This window comes from Biomphalaria glabrata, chromosome 3 (assembly GCF_947242115.1).
Source record: "Biomphalaria glabrata chromosome 3, xgBioGlab47.1, whole genome shotgun sequence".
NCBI classification, from domain to species: Eukaryota; Metazoa; Mollusca; class Gastropoda; family Planorbidae; genus Biomphalaria; species Biomphalaria glabrata.
In genome coordinates this window covers 9,391,979-9,413,997 of record NC_074713.1, presented here as the reverse complement: position 1 = coordinate 9,413,997, position 22,019 = coordinate 9,391,979, and the positions used below count along the sequence as shown (strand labels likewise).

At 34.2% G+C, this 22,019-nt stretch overlaps 1 protein-coding gene across 1 annotated transcript; it reads left to right on the top strand.

Moving 5' to 3' along the window:
- Positions 1-1,220: 1,220 nt before the first annotated feature.
- Positions 1,221-21,275, top strand: LOC106067860 (uncharacterized). Its single transcript, XM_056023259.1, has 6 exons — positions 1,221-1,453; positions 10,391-10,654; positions 12,083-12,240; positions 13,288-13,459; positions 13,957-14,391; positions 15,136-21,275. The coding sequence occupies exons 1-6, from the start codon at positions 1,243-1,245 to the stop codon at positions 15,915-15,917; spliced, it is 2,022 nt and encodes a 673-aa protein (XP_055879234.1). The 5' UTR covers positions 1,221-1,242; the 3' UTR covers positions 15,918-21,275.
- Positions 21,276-22,019: the final 744 nt, after the last annotated feature.

Here is a 22,019-nt window from a genome sequence, read left to right as displayed (position 1 = left end):
GCTTTTGAAGGTCTGCTCTATCATGATCGACATCCTGCAAGTGGTCTTGTGTCATGATACTTCTCAGCCTATCATCATCATCAAAAAATAATTCTTAATTTTTTAATTAGTACAAAGATTATCAACTCACGCTGCCTGTCTGTCTGGTAAAAAAGTTTGCACACGTTAATTCTCCAACACCCATGTGGGAATCAAGCTGAAAATTTACACAATTATTTCTTTTACCTGACAACACATGAATCCATAAAAATATTAACCAGCTATTGATAATTAATTATTTTGTTTGGTATTTTAAACAAGGTGAAGAAATCGTTATTGTCAGTTGTACTGGTAGGCCTATAAGTTGAATTAGTCCCCTTGACACTGACAGAGTGAGTTGATCCATGTAGGCCTAATATTAATCTTTGTAAAAAGCCGGACATATTTACATTTTAGGCTAAGGCCGACCGGACAGAGGACTCAACCTCAAAAAAGGAGGACATGGTCTCCTTTTCCCGGACGTCTGGTAACTCTACATGTGGAAATCTGCATTTAAATGTATCTTCAGAATCGAAGACATTGCCACTATAATAGGTTTCATTCTTGTTAATTTTTCATGGCCTAGAAGGCATCTAGATCTATATATACTAAAATAGCCTTGTCTTCGAGTCCGAAGATTAGTAAGGAACGCAGTATTTCCCATGGCTGCGCAGCCCCAGCTGTGACCTACATATTTTGCCACATCCAGGGCAATCACAACTATTGTCCGCAGGTGGTCAATTTAGATTTTCTTTTCGCCGTCTGCGTCTGTTCTCGGTAGCGGATTTTCTCTAGGTCTCAAATGTGTATCCCGCGGCCTATGTGAGTGACCTCCAGCTGTCTCGTTCTGAGGCCACATGCAACCAGGTGCTCTCTTTTATGTCAGCCAAGCCAGGCAAGTTGGCCCCTAAGTTGGTCTTTGAAGCGTTTCCGTGGGGCGCCCCTGTTACGTCGACCAAGACCGCACTACAAACACTGAAACAGCGATGTCCCTGCGATCGCCGGTATGGACAGTAGGCTATAGAGGGAGTTCTTATAGTCCAACAGTTACGCTGGACAGGGTACGTATCCCGTATGGGATATGGTGAGGTAAAAGGTGGTCGACACTTACTATATAACTATAGGACTGAAGATACTATCTTAAATGTTTCCTTTGTTTACTCAGTTCGCGTCGTGAGAGTAACTCTCCCAATTTTTAAATTACAAAGGTTAAGGCCAACAATAATGGCGGCCAATGTTTTTATTATACTATTAATAACATTGGCTGGTTTACTAACACTAGGAATAAATCTAGATCTAGATCTACCTCTTAAAGATGTAAATGCTAGTAATATAAAAAGTGTCTTAATTGCGCTAGATAATGTAATGAAGTTTTATAAAGAACATTACAGAAATCTTAATTTGGATGGTTTCTTTGGACTTCGTATTATGCAAGGTAAGTTACGCCAGTTACGGCTTACGGACTTAGATCTAGGACTTAGACTTAGAATAAACTTAGATTTAGATTGACTTGGCCGTAGATAAAATAGATTGACTTGGATTCTTAGATCTAGATTAGATAGATCTAGAAGATCTAGATCTTATTGACTTATTCTTAGTTTAACTTAACTTAAACTTAAAGTTACTACCCGAAGCTGCCGGAAGACGAAGTAAATAAAAAAATAAAGTAGATCTATAAAGAATTAAAGATTAATTAAAGTTAAAGTAAATTTTAATTTAAAAATCTATGAGTAGATTATAACTACGAATCTACGAGTAAAAGTTTATTTAAATTACTTAGATCTAGTATTCTAGAGACAGTAGACTTAGAGTCTAGAGTTAGAGTACTTAGAGTCACTAGAGAGTAGTTTATTAGTTTATGCCAATTGTTTGAATTATGCTATTCGGATACCTGATGCCTATATGGCGGCTATGGCTATAGCCTATATATAATAATAAATTTTTATAATACTATGTACTACTATGTAGTATGGCAGAGTATGTATAGGTGTTGTGATTGTTGTGAACTCCTAGCCTATGACTTTGACTTTGACATGGATACATTACGTATGCAATACTTCAAGAACACCGGCCTGGTGGCCTGGCAGGGATACATTAGAAATAAGAAATATTTAATAAAGAAATAGGAATAAATTATAACTGTAGATAACGCCAACAAAAGCTGAATTCCTAAATATACATTAACTATCAGAACTGTGTTATAATGGCTCCTACTATGCTATCCTAAAACTCCAGTCCCCTGTCAACAAAAACAAAACTTCAAGCGCTGTCACTCTGTCCCAACCAATGGACCAATGAAATAATAGTAAAATAATAAATAAACATAGAATTCTTTAACTCTTTCAGCCTGTTTTGCCAGTATACTGGCAAAACAGCTATACCTCATAGCCTGGTTTGCCAGTATACTGGCTTTTGGGGGGTGGCTTCTAAAATTAGTCCGTTTCTTGTAGTTAGAGTTTTTAAAGTTATTTTTAAAAACAAAAATAGTAAAAAGAAACGAAACCTTCCTTTTTTAAGCGTCTTTATGCAATAACCTGGATTGTTTTTTTGTTTTAATATTATTTTAATTAGTGTGTTGCTTAGCAAACAAAAACAAACATGGATGCTATGCCTGGATGCAGTAGTGTTAGTGGTAGGCCTAAAAGATTGACGGTAGCACAAGCTACTCAATTGTTTTTAGCTTTAGAAAGTTCTAGTGATAGTGATAGTGAAGATGATTCAACATATTTGCCAGAAAATCATGGTGTAGATGATAACATTGTGAAGAAGAAAAGAGCTAGATATGATGATACTGTGGTTGACTCAGATTCTGACAGTGATAGTGGCAGTGAAGCTAACAATGATGGGACTGGTATTATTGCTACAATTCCAGAACCAGATGATTTTAGACCTAGAACTAGTGGTAATAATGATGGGTGGCAATGGGAGAGGGTTGCTGACAATTGTCCTGTCAGTACTGCCAATACATTTAGAATGTCCCAGCCTTCTAAAAGTGGAGTCAATTCTGAGTTAGATTTGACAAGAGATTCTACACCATTTGATGTTTTTACCAGGCTAGTAGATGGTTGTATCATGACCTTTTTAGTTGATAGCATTAATGATTATGCTAAAATTGTGATTCAAAAACACAATCCTCCTACTGTCAGGTCCACTTTTAATAATTGGACAGACACAAATGTTGCAGAAATGTACAAGTTTCTCGCAGTTTTTATTTCGATAGGTCTACAAAACAAAAAGTCTGTCAGGGACTTTTGGTCTAATAAAGACATATATATCAGCCATGGTTTAATACCATGTTTACAAGAGCTAGATTTGAACTCTTGTTCTTTAGCATGATGCATGTAGGTGAAGCGGTCTCGGTCGGTAAGGATAAAGTTGAACCCTTCGTAAAGATGATGTGTTCAAATTTTCAAAAGGCATTTTATCCTTTTGAGGAGGTTGCTATTGATGAGATGGTGATAGGATTTAAAGGCAGGTTTGGACCATTACAGTACAACCCTAGTAAGCCTGAAAAGCACTACATAAAAAATTATGGCCTGTGTGATAGCAGTACAGGTTATGTAATAAATCTTATTACTTATTATGGAAGTGACACTACTTACTCAGACTCATCAAAGAGTATTACCAGCCATGCAGTCAAAATATTTGATACCCTTCTACAACCACTTCAAAGTGGGCATCATATTTTTGCTGATAGATATTATACATCAACAGATCTCTTGGAATATCTAACTCAGAAAAGATTTTATTATACTGGGACAGTCAACTTGGCTAGGAAAAATTTCCCTGCCGAGCTCAAGAAGCAAAAGCTGCGTCACAGAGAAACTCAATTTTACAAGTCTGTTGGCAGTATAGATGCTCTTTGTGTGGCATGGCAGGATAAGAAAGCTAAAAAGCCTTGCATTATGGTGTCCACAAAATCAACCAATCGCATCATTAATGTGCAACAGAAGCGCAGTGTTGTCGAGAAGCCAGAAATGGTTCACGACTACAATATGATGATGAATGGTTGCGACAGGGCAGACCAAATGCTCTCTTATTATTCTGTGCATTCTAGAAAAAGCATGAAATGGTGGAAGAAAGTCTTTTTCTGGATATTAGAAATTGCACAGATTAATGCCCTCATCATTTATAATGCCACACAGGTTACATGTGACCAGCCTTCAAAAAAGCTTTCTTTAAAAAAATTTAAAGAAACTTTAATTGATGGTTTAGTTGATGCTGCCACTGCACTGGGTGATGTTCCCAGACAGGTGAAAGTGAAGACTGTTAAAGCTGACAGCAAAATAGCACCTGGGCCTCATCTTGTTCATTATGAAGAGAATGATCGCCCTTGTGTCTATTGCAAGAGTCAATCACAACGGAAGCGGACTAGATTCTTTTGCTCGGGTTGCCCGTCGCAACCTCGGCTCTGTGTGAAACATTGTTTTCGTCTATACCATGAGGATCTGGCAAAAATATAGCTTTCGAGTAGTGGCAGTAGCATCTATGTAATGTAAATAAATGTATATATATATGTGTGTGTGTGTGTAAAATGTAAATATTATTCCTATTTCACTGGATATTGTTTTTTGCCAAAAATGATTTCGAATTGGATTTACAACTCTACGCGTCTAAGGTAATATCTGTTTTATAATCTTCACTGCATGTTTAAGTGTTGTATATCAAATTATTCAGAAATGAATCCTCTTTCTAATTAATGAAAAGTATTTAGTCAAAATGGTCAATACAAAAAAATAAAGAGTATATATTGATGTTATTGCAAAGAAAAAAAAATTGCGAAAAAAAATTGACTATGATCTAAGACATGAAATTACAAATTATTTACATTTAAAAGAATAAAGAAAGGGTAAAAAAGAATTCTTATGCATATCTATGTAGTTTAATATATAATTTATGGTGACTGTAATAATAAAGAAATTTTAAAAAATTATTTTATAATAGATATGGAAAAAAAAGTAGTTTAATTAAAATTAATGCAATTTAGAAAAAAAATTAAATTAAAATAAATAAGCAAGAAATTAGGGAAAAAAACTTGATTTATGTTTATCAAAATGAATTTACTTTAAAATGAGTACAAAATATACTCTTTTCAAGCAATATTATACATATATTATGTATAACAAACCTAGACAAAAAAAATTTTTTTTACTCTTTTATTTTTTTCCATCCTATTCAACCTGCAAAATCATCTATACAAATTAAATAAACTACAAAAAGATTAAAAGAGTTGTGTTGGTGAAGATCTTTGCTTTAATTTGATATATAACTTTATTTATCTGTGATTTACCGTTTATGAGATAAAAAATATTTTTATAACCCTAATGTAAACAAAAACTGGTAGCCATTTTTGCCCGCATCCATTGCTATTTTAGCAACAGGCTGAAAGAGTTAAGTCTTACAACCAAGGTTCTATGACGTACCGTTTACAATATTATATACAAAACATAATCACCACAATAGGCCCAAATTTGAAAGTTTGACTTTGACAGCACATTATTATGATTATTTTACTTTACAATGGTTCGACATAGAAATAGAAAAGAAAATGAAGTACACATCAAAATCTTCTTTAGTTTAAGGAGAATAAGGATGACTACTTATAATTATATTTCTAACCCTAGCCTAGGTAGTTGCACCAAAAAAATTAAATTGATCCTATACCAACAAATGTCACTAATGTGTAATAGAATGAAAGAGGATGAAAAATGCATTCCGACAACATCAAATTTATGGTGCTAGCATTATTGGTTCAAAAGTTATTGTGATTTTAAGTTAGTCAAAGTGTCTTGACATCCTATGACTATGGACTTTAAGACTTTATATATCTAGAGAAATAAAAAAAAAAAGTGAAACAAATTTTTTTTTAATGTGAATATTTCAAAAACTTTTGTGAATACATATACAAAAGTATATATATATCAAATTGTACAGTTTCAAAGGAGGAATTTTAATTTTAAAATAAGTGGCAAATCAAAATGAAATTAAAATTTTAAAATTATAATATCATTTAGTAAAAATTACAAAAAAACTAACATTTTTCTATTTTTCTTTAAATAGAGTATATAAAAAGAAAAATGCTCCCTGTTTCAAGTTTTCAACACAATAAGCTTTTAAATTGTAGATTAGAAAAAGAATCTTCAATCTTCAGATTTAAGATTTAGATCTATTTAAGTATATTTATTTGAAAGAATATTTTAGATACCTAGATTTACAGATTTTAGCTTCTTGTGTCTCGACATCGAATGTTCAAAAGAACTCCCAAGCATACAGATCTTTATAATATTTTATGTTAATCAATAATATTGGTATAAAGAAGTTATTCATTAAATTTTACATGTTGTAGTATATACACTAATTTTATTTTACTAATGTAAAAAACGGGTATTATTGATAAAAGGTCATCCCGAAAAAGAAATCTAGGCGTGTGTCCTGTTTAATTTAAATACGTATTTAAATACCTTAATTATGCCCTCGTTTTTTTTTTTAACAAAGAGATGTATAAGTAATTAACAATATATTAATTAAAATTCCCTATTAAAGACATTAAATACAATCTAGACATGAATATTTTACAAATAATAATTTGTAGAAAAAAAATCTAGATCAAAGATTTACTAAAAGAGGAGAGAGGGAGACAGTGACCGGGCGCACTCTGCTAGCACGTCACGTCAGTATGTCATCATACATGCGGATAGATAGCTGCCAAATAATTGAACTTCAAAACTAGGGCCCTTTGATGGAAAGTTTTACCGAGATACTCATCTACTGTGTAATGATCTAGTAATCTAGATCTAGACTAGAAATTTAGAATTCTATAATATATATATATAGATCTATATAGAGCTATAGATATATAGATTAGATCTTGATCAGCCAATATGCCCACTATTTAATTTTTATTTTTAAAACATGAACTACTTAAACTCTTTTAAAACTTAACTTGACTTAATTCCAAGTTTAAATAAAGACAAACATTTTGTGATATACAATATAGATCTAATAAATATTATATATAAATTATATATATAATATATATATATATATATGGTTCCCGGTCACTTCATCCCCGGTCACTTCATCCCCGGTCATTTCATCCCCTGGTCACTTCATCCCCCGGTCACTTCATCCCCCGGTCATTTCATCCCCAATTAAATATTTTATATATAAATATGATTATGTAGAATGCTTTCTTTTTTACATTTTATGACATATTACCAATGCGTTTATAGTGTTTCCTCTTCCACTTTGTATTCTTAATGAGAAATCTAATATTATATGGTAAATCTGGATGTGTACTTATCTATAGCGTAATGATTAAAGGCCAAGGTGTAGTGCAAGTAGTGGGAATCTTTTGATAGATAGAAGTGCGATTAGAATAATTATGACCGTGCCGCTGATAACTTATCATCAAAGGCCAATGTGTGGTGCAAGTAGTGGAAATCTTTTGAGAGATAGAAGTGCGATTACAATAATTATGACCGTGCCGCTGATAACTTATAATCAAAGGTTAAGCTGTGGTGAAAGTACGACCATGTTTCACTTTATTTGATTTTTCAATCGCTCTTTCTTGAAAATGGGCGAGTCATTTTTAGCCTTGTAATAAGGTTTTATTTTTTTCTAATAAAGGCGGTCTTCCTTATAAACATTAAAGTTACAAATTGTGTTATAGGACTTTATTTCTATCGATATTTCATTTCTACATGTAAATGTAAGTATGTATTTTGTTTATTGATATTCATTTTAGATATCAAAACTGGTGGGGAGGCCTCTAGTTCTGAGAACATACCCGTCATGATGAGGTTCCTATATCCTTAAAATTAATTGTTTGAGTGCTTATTGGAAATAATCTTGCATGTATATTTAGGGTGTGATTCTCTCTCTCTCTCTCTCTATCTCTTTCTCTCTCTCTCTGTCATTTAAATAAAAAGGAATACATTAAATATTGCTCATTTAATGCTTTTTAAAATTACAATTTGTTAGATAAAATTATCAGATGATGAAAATATCAGGGGATGAAGTGACCGGGGGATAAAGTGACCAGGGGATGAAATGACTGGGGGATGAAGTGACCGGTCACCATATATATATATATATATATATCAGGGGTGCACCGGATAGTACTTTTTGATATCCGGCCGGAGCCGGATATAACCGGATAGTACAATTAGATATTCGGCCGGAGCCGGATATAACCGGATAGTACAATTAGATATTCGTCCGGAGCCGGATACCTACATGACTCAAACAGCTCAGCTGGTTGCTGCTTGTGTGTGAGGCTTGACGAATCACTGGAGCTCGTAGACGTACTGGCACAGGCAGTGATATTACTTGATGCTGATTTCAATGCAGTCATTTCGTTGAATAAGTCTGGGTGTTTCGAGCGTAGATGACTAATCATAGTGGTGGTTGAGAAGTCTTTAGGTTTGCTGGTTTACCACGTGACAGTACTACTTTGCAAGCATTGCAAACTGCTTTAGAGTTGTCCATTGTTTTGACATTAAAGTAACGCCATATAAGTGATGACTTTTTATCAGCCATTATTATTATTATTTAATTTACTAAATGCCCTTGCAAGCCACTTTTATACCCGTGGCTTGTGTAACAAAATACTTGTAGGGGTGTGTCCTGTAGTTCAGTGCTCTAATTTACATTTCTCTTCAAGTAAACAAACTTAGTGTCATCATCTAGTGACCTCTAGACAGTGTCAATATGTCTTAACAATTTGGTTTGTGGTCCAGACCCTTGATTGACAACCTATCTCATAATAAACAAACTCATACCAGATTAACCTTATAGAGATTTGGCTTGTAGTCCCGCCCCTAATAAAAATTCTACTCCAAGTAAACAAACTCAGTTCCCTCATAAGATGTGACCTCTAGAAAGTGTCAACACGTTGACATCTGGCTTAATGTGGTCAGCTGCCTATCCGTGAACTCAATGTTATGGACTAAACAAACAAAAAGAGGTGGGGGGTGCTCATCTCTACCTCTGGAGATATACTCGCACATCTAGACAGATTATCAGCGTGACGTAGTTAAGGAATATTACGTGTTTACAAGACCACTCAAAGGTCAAGACAAGCTTTTAAAATGTGCCAGACATCGCTGCTACGTATGTAATACGAATTTATAATGTAAAGTCTAGTCCACCCCCCCCCCCCCCCCCCAATAACAAACCTAGTTCCCTCGTGTGACCTCTAGAGAGTGATTACGTCCATCGTATCTGACTTGGGGTCACCTGTCAATCAATGAACTCAATGTGATGGGCTAAACAAATAAAAGGGGAAGGGAGTTGTTCATCTAGAAATATACCTGGTTACATTAGAGGTGTGGCTCTTGTAGTCCAGCCCCCCCCCCCCCCTAATAAAGATTAACTACTAAGTAAACAAACTCAGTTCCCTCGAAAGGTGTGACCACTAGAGAGTGTCAATACGCTGACATTAAACCTACGTCCGTCGTATTTAACTTGTGGTTACCCACCCATAAAAACTCAATGTGATGGACTAAACAAATAAAAGCGGGTGGGAGTTGTTCATCTCTACCTCTGGAGATATACCCGCACAGCTAGACAGACGTCTGGTCAAGGAATGTAGCATTTTAACATGTTAACTAACTTACTCAAAGGTCAAGACAAATTGAAAAAAGTGCCAGCCATTGCTGCTCTGTATGTAAAGCGCATTTATGATGTAAAGTTTCATCTCTATTTATATTAAGTTATTAACACGCCTTGTCTTTATAATAAACGATGTTTGGTGCATATTCATAATGGCTCTATTTTTAAGCACATTATTTTGTTTTCATATAAACATTAATACATTCTATAACAGACAGTAATGGAACTAGGTCCACTTTATGCATATTAAATTATGTACTTTTTACTATCCGGTGTACTATCCGGTAGTGATATCCGACCGGAGCCAAATAGCACCGGATAGTAAAAAATGCCAGATATTCGGCAGAAGCCGGAGCCGGAGGGACTATCCGGTGCACCCCTAATATATATATATATATATATATATATATATATATATATATATATATATATATATATATATATACTAAAATTATTCTTAACTATACTGACTATACTGAGGACTCATAGTGAGGAATATACTCATATTACTGAGTTACTCATATAGATAATTGATCTCTAGATCTATAGTAGTAATAGTATAAAATAAAAAAGACTTTGAGACCTACATACGTTACTCAAAATAATGCACATTTAAGTGACAATCCCATCACAGAGAATACTTTTATAAATTATAATTTGTCAGTGGGGCACTTAGATTTAATTGAATTGAGTATTAATTATTTAATTTTTGTGAAGTACACCACCTTCTAATTCTTTTGATTGTATGTTTGAACAGGACAACTTCAAATGTTAGTAACAGAGTACAAGGCTAATCCTCATGGAAACCTTTCTTCAGACATTATTGAGCACATTGAAACTTTGGTTCAGTCATCCAGCAATGTCAGTGCTTTAGGCCTAAAATATATAGAAAATGATGATCCAGTTTACTTCCACAAATTCAGGCCCATTATTCTGTCTCCTTGGAGGATAAAAAAACCACACCGCAAATTAGAACCTCACCTCAGATGGGAAATACCTCAATACAAAGCTAAGTTAAAAGGTAAAAAAAAACACTCTGTGTTGACTACATTTATTAAGTAGTTATATAAATACTATGTCGGCTGCCTCGTTGAGCAGTTTGTGCACTGGACTGTCGTTTGGACTTACATGTTCATGTATGATTCATTTAGCTCTTTTTGATCACGCTCAAATTATTTTTACGTATTAGTGTTGTCCCTAACGGTTGGAAAAATCATGTTAGGGTCTTTTAGGTTGTTTTTTTTTTTTGCTTTAGTTTTAAGTGCTTGAGAAATATTCTATAAAGTTATAAAGAAACAAGACTTGGTGTTGGGGTACATTGGTTCTGTTGGTTTAATTCATATTACTAGTTCAGCTTTTATGTGATTTCAGTATTATGATTCATACATTGGATTTATTAACTAAAAGTTTTTTTAAATTTCTATTCATGAATATTTCTATGCTTTATTCATTTCAGAGTTTGTGTTAGAATTTAATAAGGACTATGCTGAAATCTAGCCTTCACATCTGAATATATAGATTATTAATATTTAGAAACTAGCTTTGTGAAACCTCAACCATTACAATATTTTTTCAGAATAACAAATGCATGTTTTGGGCTAAAAAATTCTAATTAGCATTGAAATTTAACTACTAATTTGGATGTTAACCTCATACAGTAAATCTAGTTTACAAAGAGCTTTGGGGAATCCTCCACCTTAAGCTTTTTTTTCTTTCTGTGATTTCCTCGCATAAATACCAGTGCTTGATACATGTTAGATAATTGGATTGATTCTAGTAACTAATCTTCATTCAGTAACTTTTCAAAAGCTTTTTCTACTTGCATCAAAACAATAATCGTTGGTTTATTTTCTTAAAAACTGTAACTTGTGCCATGAGTTTTAATTCTGCTTATATCTAAAGTTTGTGAAACCAGCCAGTTCTTTACTACGTAGATAGTTGGACAGAACTATGTGAGGATGTGTTCACCACTTATTCAATACATTTGATTCAACAACAAGTGGATTCAACAATAGCTGTCCACCCACTTACTTTTTATGTTTGACTATGCGTGCTCACTCTGACCTGCTTAAATGATGAGCATCATTTATAATATTATCTCAAGTGTTTTGTCAAGTTATTTCCTCATCACTTGTTATCTCTCCATGTTAGAGTGTGGCTTGTCCATTATGATTTTCCTGCAAAATATTAAATTTTTTTTTTTCTTACATGTTTTGAACATCCCCTCAAAGAATATTACTTCCTATCCCATACCTCCCTCTGGAGGTAAATAAATATATGTTGTCTAATGGGATGGGGCCTGTTTGGGAGAAACTTTTTCCTAATTATTAAGTACTACTCTATGTGTACTAAGAAGTGAGAGCAGAGTGTGACTTGTTTTGTTTTGAGTTGCATGTTATTGATTTATTAGATCTTAAAACTATTTTTTTTTTCTTCGCTATTTTCTCAGTAAAATTAACAGAAGAGTTGAGTGATAAATGTATAGTACAGTTGTTGCAACCAGACTGCAATATAACAGAGGACTGTGCTGACATTATGACTACCAGAGCTCTTACAGGCTATGGTATTACACATCAACTGTTGTGGACTGCAATTGGAGAAACAACGGTAAACGCAAGCAGCTTTAAAAAAAAAAATTGAAGCTAGTTTCATGCCATGCTAATTTTATTTTAAGAGTGTAAAATGATTACAGCCTCTCATCTGTTATTATGTGCACTTAAGTGATGAAAGGATTCAATTACTTTTTTTTTACAACCCATGTAATAGTCCTAGTATTTTTGAGACTTTAACTAGGCCATATTTTTTTTTTGTCTTTTTTGTTGGCTGCAGGTCATGAGAGACCATTCAACTATTACCTCTGGTGCATTGATAACTTTTAAATTTTGAATGTCCAGAAAACTAAAGAAATGATTTTGCATTTTAGAAAGTGTCAGGACAAGCTTGCATAGACCAAGTACAAAAATATAAATAGCAGGCACAATCATAAAAAACAAGCAACATGGAGTGAATATTGCCAAAATTTTAACAAGTTACATCAAAACTTTTTCTATCTTAGGGAAGCTACCAAAAGTAATCTAATTATCTTTTCCATCACCTGCTAGTATGGCAATACTTAAATTGCACAAAGACATTCTGTCTGGGAAATATCCAAGCAGTTATCCCAAGTATTCCTAAGACATTTGGGTTCGAAAGCTGAGCACCCCAGAGAATTTTCCCTATTGGCCAATTCGTCTCCTCTAACAACTTTTTACACCTGAGCGCCATGTTGAAGCTGAGAAGCATAGCTCGGCTAAAATAAATATGAAAATTCCCTTAATCACACTCTCAGGTCTGGGTGTTTGAGGTCATTCATGGTAAATAGTAGCCTAATTCATCATGTATTGGTTGTTAGTGTGTGTGTTTTTTTCTCTTGTGTGTATGTTGTTTGTGGTTACATCTATATTTTAATTGCTAGAGCTGTAAATGTAAGGTGGACAAATGTAGTTAAACTGAATTTCCTTTGCTATAAATATTGTCATTTATGGACACACTTTCACTCACAACGCTATAGGTATTTGATACTTATTTAAGTGCAAGTAAAAATTTTACAGTGGACAAAGAAAAAAATTTTGTATTACCTTCTAAACTTTCTTTTTATTATTTTCTTTCATTTAGGTCAACTGCACTGTGAACATGAATAAAATCATGGAAACTCGTGGATTTGGTAATGTCAGTGCTATGCAACTGGAATGGTGCACCAATAATTTCTATGAAATGGTAGCTATTGTGCAAGTTCTGATGCACAAAAAAATTCATGAAAGTCAACAGGATTTATTTTTTGAACAACGTAAGATAAATTGAAATGTGACTTTTTGGATTTTAAAAAATTTAATTGAAATATAGATTCTCAATAGTTTTGTTTTTAATGATAAGTAATTATTTATTTAAAGGGCTTTAATCTGTATGTGAAAATGATATATGTTTTGTGATTGTAAGGTGATCAGTGACTTCAATCATCAATGCATTGTAGTTTCTCTTCTTCTGAATTCACACCTTCTCAGACAATTCTTAGATTTTGTAAACCAAAGCACTTATACATTACTTCTAAACATTTTTAAAATAGAAAAATGTTTAGAAAATCCTTTTTTTTTCATCTATCATTGAGAGGCTCAAATTTTCTTTTCCCTGAGCACTATACAACCCTGTGGTGGTCCTCAATGCATGTATGTCCCCTCGCCCATACATTTCAAAGCATAGCTTCTCAGATCTATACAAAATAATTCATTGATTTGATAAAAATGTGTTTACTAAGTTTCCAACAAGTTTTTTTTTCTCCTTCTCTAGAGTTTGTTTGTCCTAGCCTTGGTTTTTATGAGTTTTTGAAAATGGAGTACCTAAAACAGATGTTGACTTGGCAGTTTCCTATGGGTTGTTTTGGAGACAGAAATACTGAGACAGATATAAACTCAATATTGTTCAACTACCAAGAAGGTCAGACACTTTTCCTGCATAACAAAGTGAATGCTGCCAATGGTCAAGTGACACTAAAGGATGGTTCAAAAACACTTGAGTCTGAAAAATCTGAGCAAGTTCATTTTGTGAAAGAGAAGGATTTAGCTGTGAGTGAAAACTCAACAAATATAGTCACGTTAAAGAGCAATGCTTCTTTTGTATCTATTAGGAGAAAACAAAGAAATATAAAACAAAGCAGTTTTGTTGGTAAACTCAAACAAAGTAGTAAAACTCAGAGACGCCTTCTGAATGAGAAACTAATGGAGGGTAAGAATTCTGCTTTCTTTTATTTGTCTATTCTAAAATACTTTGTAATCTGGACTAATTCATTGATCATCTTTGCATCTAATGCAAAATAAATTGTAAGTCACTTGCCATTGCTATGATGTACAAAGATTTGATTGTGGATTTTAAAACCTTTTACTTCATTAAATACTGAATAGATTTATACCCATATTATGCCTTTTCAACACATTAATAATATAATAGGTATGAGCACCTTTAGTTAGTAGTTCCCCTTTCAGACCTTGTGGTCTATAGGGCAGATGATTTAAAGGTCATCTGTTTCTGTGGCCTATGGTTAACATGGGTGTCATGTGGCTATCACAACAACCAAACGCCTTTATTTTGCCCCAACTAATGTCAGGCAAACTAATTAGAGTTAGAGCTGGGTGGACTCAGAGGTGCCCAAAGATGCCGAAATTAAAAAGTTAAGTAGTTTATGTTTTAAAAAAAAATTGTGGGCCTATTGGTTGATGATTGATTAAATCTTACTATCATCTAGAGTCTAGAATTCCAAAGATCCCGAAATTAAAAATCCCAGTCTTCACCAGGATTTGAATCCGGGACCCTGGGTCAGAAGCCAAGCGCTTTATGGCTCAGCCACTGCACCTCCTATGAGCACCTGTGGCCTGTGATTATTTTATTTTTCCAGTATATTAAAATAATAAGTTGTAGATATGCCACACTGTGATAAATAAAATGTCAACTTATTATCATATGATTTCACAGATGGATGTCTCTCTCACAAAACAGCAGTGGCAGTTGGGGCACTGTGCTCATACATCCGTTATATGATAGAGCCGGGAAATATACAGTGGACAGGACAGCATGAGCTGTTCCTTATGGACATGAGGAGCTTACTGCAGGCAGATGGTGATGGGCAGTTAAAGCTCTCAGTGGATAGGCCTGAAGAGGAGGATGAACACAAAGAATTAGAGGATTTGGGCGCAGCTAATAATGATCACTACCCTGCGGAGGAGGAAGAAGAAGAGGAAGAAGGGGAAGATGAAGAGGAGTACAATCAAGATGCTCAGGACTATGTCTCGGAGCAGCCCAAAGCTCATCTAGAAAACCCAGTTATACAGTTTGACCAGAGGGACAATGATAATATTATGGTTAATGAGGACAATGAAAAAGAGCTGATAGAGTACTCCAATGTTCATGATGACACTGGTGCCGAGAAGCAAATGTTGCCTCTTGAACCAGCAGAAAACAACATGGTAGACACCAGAGAGCAGCAGGAGGACCGCAACTATTATGACGACGAGGGAGAAACAGAAAAGGGGATCATCAAGCGGAACAGGCAAATCACCCCAAGGCCACGTCCTCCAATTAGGACTCGTAAAAAACACGGAAGCAGCTCCGATAAGAGCTCAGAAAATGTACTCTCTGACCAGCCTAACTATATGGTCATAGTTTTGGTGTCTGTTTCTCCTTTCTTTGTTTTACTTCTATTCTTACTCAAGTTTATTAGAAAGAGAAGAGTGCACAAACGTCATACATATTTTTGACATGCTTTGAAAAGAAGGAAATTCGGCAGCTTGACTGTACAATTAACGGTGCAATATTATAGTTTATGTGTGGCAGATTGAAAATTTGTTTTCATTTGTTCATATTACAACAGAAAGAAGCAAAAATATTTTTTAATGTAATTATCTAATTTTTTAAATAGATTTTTTTTCTTGTTTTTTGTGCCTTTTGCACAGTTATGTGTGTAACCTTTGCACAAACATTTTTAAGTGAATACTGAATAAAGTGAACCAGTGGAAGTGTTTTGAAAACTTGTAGAATTTCATTTCTATGGATTGCTAATAGTTTGATCTTGCATAAACAAAATGTCTTCCTATCTTCATGTTCACCAACCTGGATGTTGTAAGGGAGGCTACTTACTCAAAAGGCTCAAGTGGCTGTAGTCTCAGTCCTTTAGCTTTGACTTTTTTGTCTACTCTATCTGGACTCTATAGTTAACATGCTTTCTATTTATTGTTTTCACTGTTTGAAACAGTAGAGCATCAGTATTATTCTATATATATCTGATTTTAAAATATTGAACTTAGTCATGTATCATAAGACTCATTTATTACATAAACATTAAATTGAATACTGTTGTTTTACATGATACACTATCATCTATGATCTTAATAAGCATACATTTTTATTAGTAGTAAATATTTTTATTTAAAAAAAAATCTTTATAATTACTTTGATACAAATGTATTTAATTTTATGTCATATTTGTCTGAGCTTCAATTGCTGCTAACTAGTAACCATGTTTAGGTTTTATTTGATATACAACTTAATGTACACCAAGTTGAGCTGTTGGTGGCCTTCTCAATCCTAGAACAACTATGGTTCATCTTGAAGAATACTTTTTCACGTGACTGTAGAGTCCTATTCTCAAGAGGCATTCCTGTCCGCATATAACGCAGGCTAAGGTGGCATTCGCTTTGGTGGTAGAGAGTCCGTCCTCTATTTCTTTTGGCATGCTTTTTATCCAAAGCTGAGGCCAAGACATTTTCTCTATCCATAGCTTTCTTGGTCACCATCTGTGACTCTCCACATTATGCCGTCTAGAGCTATGTCTTCCCAGTTGTCAACATTAATATCCCCTGCTTTGAGGTCCTTTTTGATTACGTCCACAAATCGGAGGCGGGGATGATCAGTTTTTCTTGAACCTGTCATGAGTTGTCTGTAAAGGATGACTTTCAGGATACATTTATACTCAATCCTGTGGACATGACCTAGTCTGAGCATTGTAAAGTTGGGAAGACCTGCTCAAGCAAGTATCTCAGTATTACACACTCTTTCTTGACATGTGATTTTGAGATGGGCACCAAATCTACAAGCTAATAAGCTGTTAAAATTTGTGTTTATGTTAAATTAAAAAAGCAAAGCAAAAGATGTACAACAAAAAGTATGAAAACTAGTTCTAATGTTTTTAATGTTTTAATGTACATTTTATGTGTGATTAATTTTAAGCCATCTTGTATTGTAAATATTGTCTGTAATTTATTCTTTGTGTGTTGCTGCTAGAATGAAGCCGCATGTCTGTGAAACAGTGCTTCATTTAATCAGTTCTGAAAATGAACCTCCAGTCTCATTTATTTATTTGCATTGTAATTATCACCTGTTTTTCAAAGCTTACAATACTGCTCATTTTAAATTAAAATGTTAGTCTCTTGATCCATAAAAAAAAAAAATACTGTATAGTCTCTCTGCCTGAATTTTTCTCATATATATTGTTACGAATCTCACTATCCAGGCTCTCTGCAAACTGCACCATACACCACCAACTTAAAGAACTTGACAACTCAGGGCTCCAAAGTAACGTAACACTTTAATAGTTGAATAAATAACAGCCAATACTGTACAATTGGCAACACGTACACTGTACAAATATCTCTCCGATAACACCGTTCCGCAGTATCAACTCTTGCACTGGCCTCTCCGTCTCGTTCCGGGCTTGCACTGGGTTCAACAGTTCAGGACTGACTTCACACACTAGGCTCGTTGTGTCGGACTCGATCGCAGACCAAGATCAAGACGCCAGCCGTCTCAACTGTACTTGACATTACTCCGCACCGAACCGTCGTAATGCTCCGTACAGAACCACACCGCTGAACTGTGCTGTAGTCGACCGGACTGTAGTGAACCGGGCTCTGAACCCCTGCCGTGAACCTCCTTTCTGAACCTTGCTGTATTGAGCCCCTTTTCTCGACCGTCTTGACTGCGATACCTCCGCTCTTATATAGGGTCCCTACTGGCCTTCTCGAACCGGACAGAACACCGCTCGACGTTTCCAGGTGGTCAGATGATTACAATTCTCGTGACGCTCCTGAGCTCTGTTCACGAACCGCCGTCGATCCTTCCCGAACCGCCGTGTTGACACTCGACTCGGCTGACCATCGTAACTCGTCACGGTTGACCGCTCGTCTAGCGCTGGCCTGGGGCGATTTGCGTCGGCTGACTACACTCACACCACTACCCCCATCTGTGCCACCACCAGGTTTATAACAATATTTATACATAAAATATAGACTATTTTGTAGATATTAATAGTTATTTGGAGATGTCTCTTGAATTATTGTTACCAAACTCAATGTGTCCATCACTGTATGTAAAGAAGTGGTAAAATGATATTTTACATGAAAACAAAGAATGATCAACAGTTATTTGTGTTTATTTTAACCAGGGCAGAGTACCAAAGGACTAGAAAGAAGCTAATGTCACCCCCCTATTTAAAAAAGGAGAAAAATCTGACCCAGGAAACTACAGACCAGTATTACTTACCAGCATCACATGTAAAATCCTAGAACACATAATATATAGCAACATCATAAACCACTTAGACAAACATAATGTCCTCACACCATACCAAGTTCACCACCATAGTTTGCTTAAAAAATAAAAATAATTTCGGCATTAATGGTCCACTGCATCAGTGGATTAAAGATTTTCTGATAGGTAGAGAACAAACTGTAATAATAAATGGCTCTAAATCAACACCGATAACAGTAAACTCAGGTGTACCTCAAGGAACAGTCTTGGGTCCACTACTATTTTTAATTTACATAAATGATTTACCAAATTGCATTACTTCAGGAACAAAAGTTAGATTATTTGCAGACGATTGCATAATATATAGAACAATAAAAACAACACAAGACACAGATGTTTTACAAAGAGAATTAGATGAATTACAGAAATGGGAATCAAATTGGAGCAAGAGTAACAAAAAAAGCTAAAACAAATTAATTCCACTTATCTTATTCATGGCAAACCAGTAACACAGACTAAAAATTGCAAAATACCTAGGTGTTATAATAAATGAAAAACTGTCATGGAATCCACATATTGATTAAACTATAAAAAAATCAAACAAAGCATTAGGATTTATTAAAAGAAATTTTTATACATCAAATAAGAACATAAAACTAAAATGTTATTTAACCTTGGTTAGGCCAATAATAGAATATGCATCCTCCGTTTGGGACCCCTCAACTCAAGAAAATGTTAGGAAACTGGAATAGACACAAAATAGAGCAGTGAGATTCATAACAAACGAATATTCACATTTGACTAGAGTAACACCTTTAGTAAAATCACTAAATTTAGAAAGCCTTTAGGACAGAAGACTCAAAAGTAAAGTAGCAATTATTCATAAAACACTGAACCATAATCTTCAAATACAAAATTTAATAAAATACTCTGAAAGACACAAAGATAAAGGCACATTTCTTGTCCCATATGCTAGGACAAATTTGTACAAATACTCCTTCTTCCCTAGTGCTATTAGAGCATGGAATGGGTTGCCTGAGCTAGCCAGGAAAACCAGTGACTTGGCAGAGTTCAAGTCATTGGTTAATATGCATGACGCGTAGGACGTAATCATCTTCTTTTTTGAAGTAACGTCTGTATTATATAAGATAAGATAAGATTTGATCTCATTTTAATTATTATTATTTATATACAGTCAGACCTTATTATAATATTAAGTAACGTCTGTATTAGATAAGATTGCGCTTTTTTAATTTGGTATAGTAAGCATCTGAGTTTTTGTAGGGTTTCCTAGGCAGTGTTTGCATCTCTCAGCAAGACAATCTTACTGTTTGTTGAATTTAATAAGAAAATGACTCTAGAACTGTCAGTCTCAGTGGCAATACAAATCTTTCACCACTGAGCTGTTCAGTGACAATGTCATCTCCCCTCCATTTTCTTTTTCACTTCTTCAGAGAATTTCTAGTTATTGTAATGTTTATTTCTCCATTTTATTTGTAACATCAAATCAGCATGTGTCTTGAGGTTTCTTTAAAATAATGTTACTGACTCATTTCAGTTACATTAAAGAGAATTATGTAAAGCCTTTGTATCAAAATCTCCAACTTTCACCTAACTCATCTTTAATATATAAGTTAAAACATAATTTTTTATTCCTTTTTTTTTTTCTTTGCCTTTACTAAAACTATAAAAAAATCATTTTTTACATTTTTACATTTTTCAAATAGTTTTGAAGTTACAATATACGTCACAAAAACCTCCATGATTTAGGAGCAACCATAAACCTTGTTGCTTCTTTACCTACTTCTCAGTAAAACTGAATTCTTTGTGCTTTCGCAGCATTTAAGTGTTTTTTTTTACCTTACAAAAACTTTTTATTTGAAGAGCCTTTTATCAATTTGATTTTTTATCTCTTTCTGAGTTTACTTTGATATACTCTAGAAAATGGCAGAGATAGCAGTTTGATTCTACTAGAATATACTTGTGATTATTGAACAAGTCCACTAGCCATGATATTAATTTCTGTTTTCTTGAGGTTGTAATTAACTGTAAGTAACTTAGAAAACAATTCCAGAGGCAAGTAATTACTTGAAATGTTTAATGATTTTACTTTACATTGGCCATTATGAGTTATTGAAAGCCAAACCTATTCTGAGCACATATTTCTATTCATTTTAAATATATCATCATGTGTTCATCTTTTGTTCCATGATGTGGATAGTTTTGATACAGAATTATAGTGCATCTTTTTTTAAATTTATTTATTTACTATGAATGTATTTAATTTTTATTCAAAGAGTGGTGGCTGAAATTTGAATGCATAATTATATGTGCCATATTATGATATATATTATATATATGTATATATATATATATATGATATTTATGTCACTTTCAAGTTTGCTTTTTTGTCAAAGTTTGTTCCCTGGTGTTTGACCAAGTTTAAAAGTGTTTGATAACATAGAATACTGTCTGTTATTGAAACATTTTTTTATGACTGACTCAAGAAAGTAAGTTTGTAGGGTTTTTTTGTTTGTTTTTTATTGTACTGTTCAAATTTTAATGTCAATAATTATAATTTTGTTCACCAATGGCCTTCCATACTTAATTTCATGTTAACTATTTTGTAAGGTATCTCTCTTTGACAACAATAAATAAAAGAACATGTTTCTGTGCAAGTAGTTGTCATGATCAAAAAAGTTATACCTAGTGATGACCTAAGCATCATTCATCATCATCAAACTCTATTTGGGTAAAGACTTGAAAGGATCTAATTCTCTTTTGCAAAAGCCCTGCACAATCCCTAAACACTGTTAAAAAGTCTTAAGCTCCAATGGTATGGCCTTGTAACTATCATAAGATTTTATCCATGCATTCCTATAGAGTGCAGTATCAGGAAAAAAAAGAAGAGATTAAAAAAAAACATAGCAAAGGATGGGTATCCTTATTGGTGAACTGCAAAATAATTTTTTTTTAAATTAATGATAAATGCCTGTATGGACAGTAGAGAGGGATTGCTTTTATGGTTCGACAGCTAGGTTGGGCAGGGCACATATCTCATATGGTGAGTTGAAAGATGGTGTAACAGGGGTTTCCCCCGAAAAAGCTTTAAAGACCAGCCTAGGCACCACTAAAGAGATAACCAGGCAGCAGGTGGCTTCCAAACAAGACAGCTGAAGATTCATTACAAAAGTCGTGTGATACACATTTGAGACCAAAAGGAAATTAATTACAGAGGACAGACAGATATTTGAGAACAAAAGGAAATTAATTGCAGAGGACAGATATTTAAGACTAAAGGAAAGCATACTGCAGAAGGACGGTTATTTCTGCAT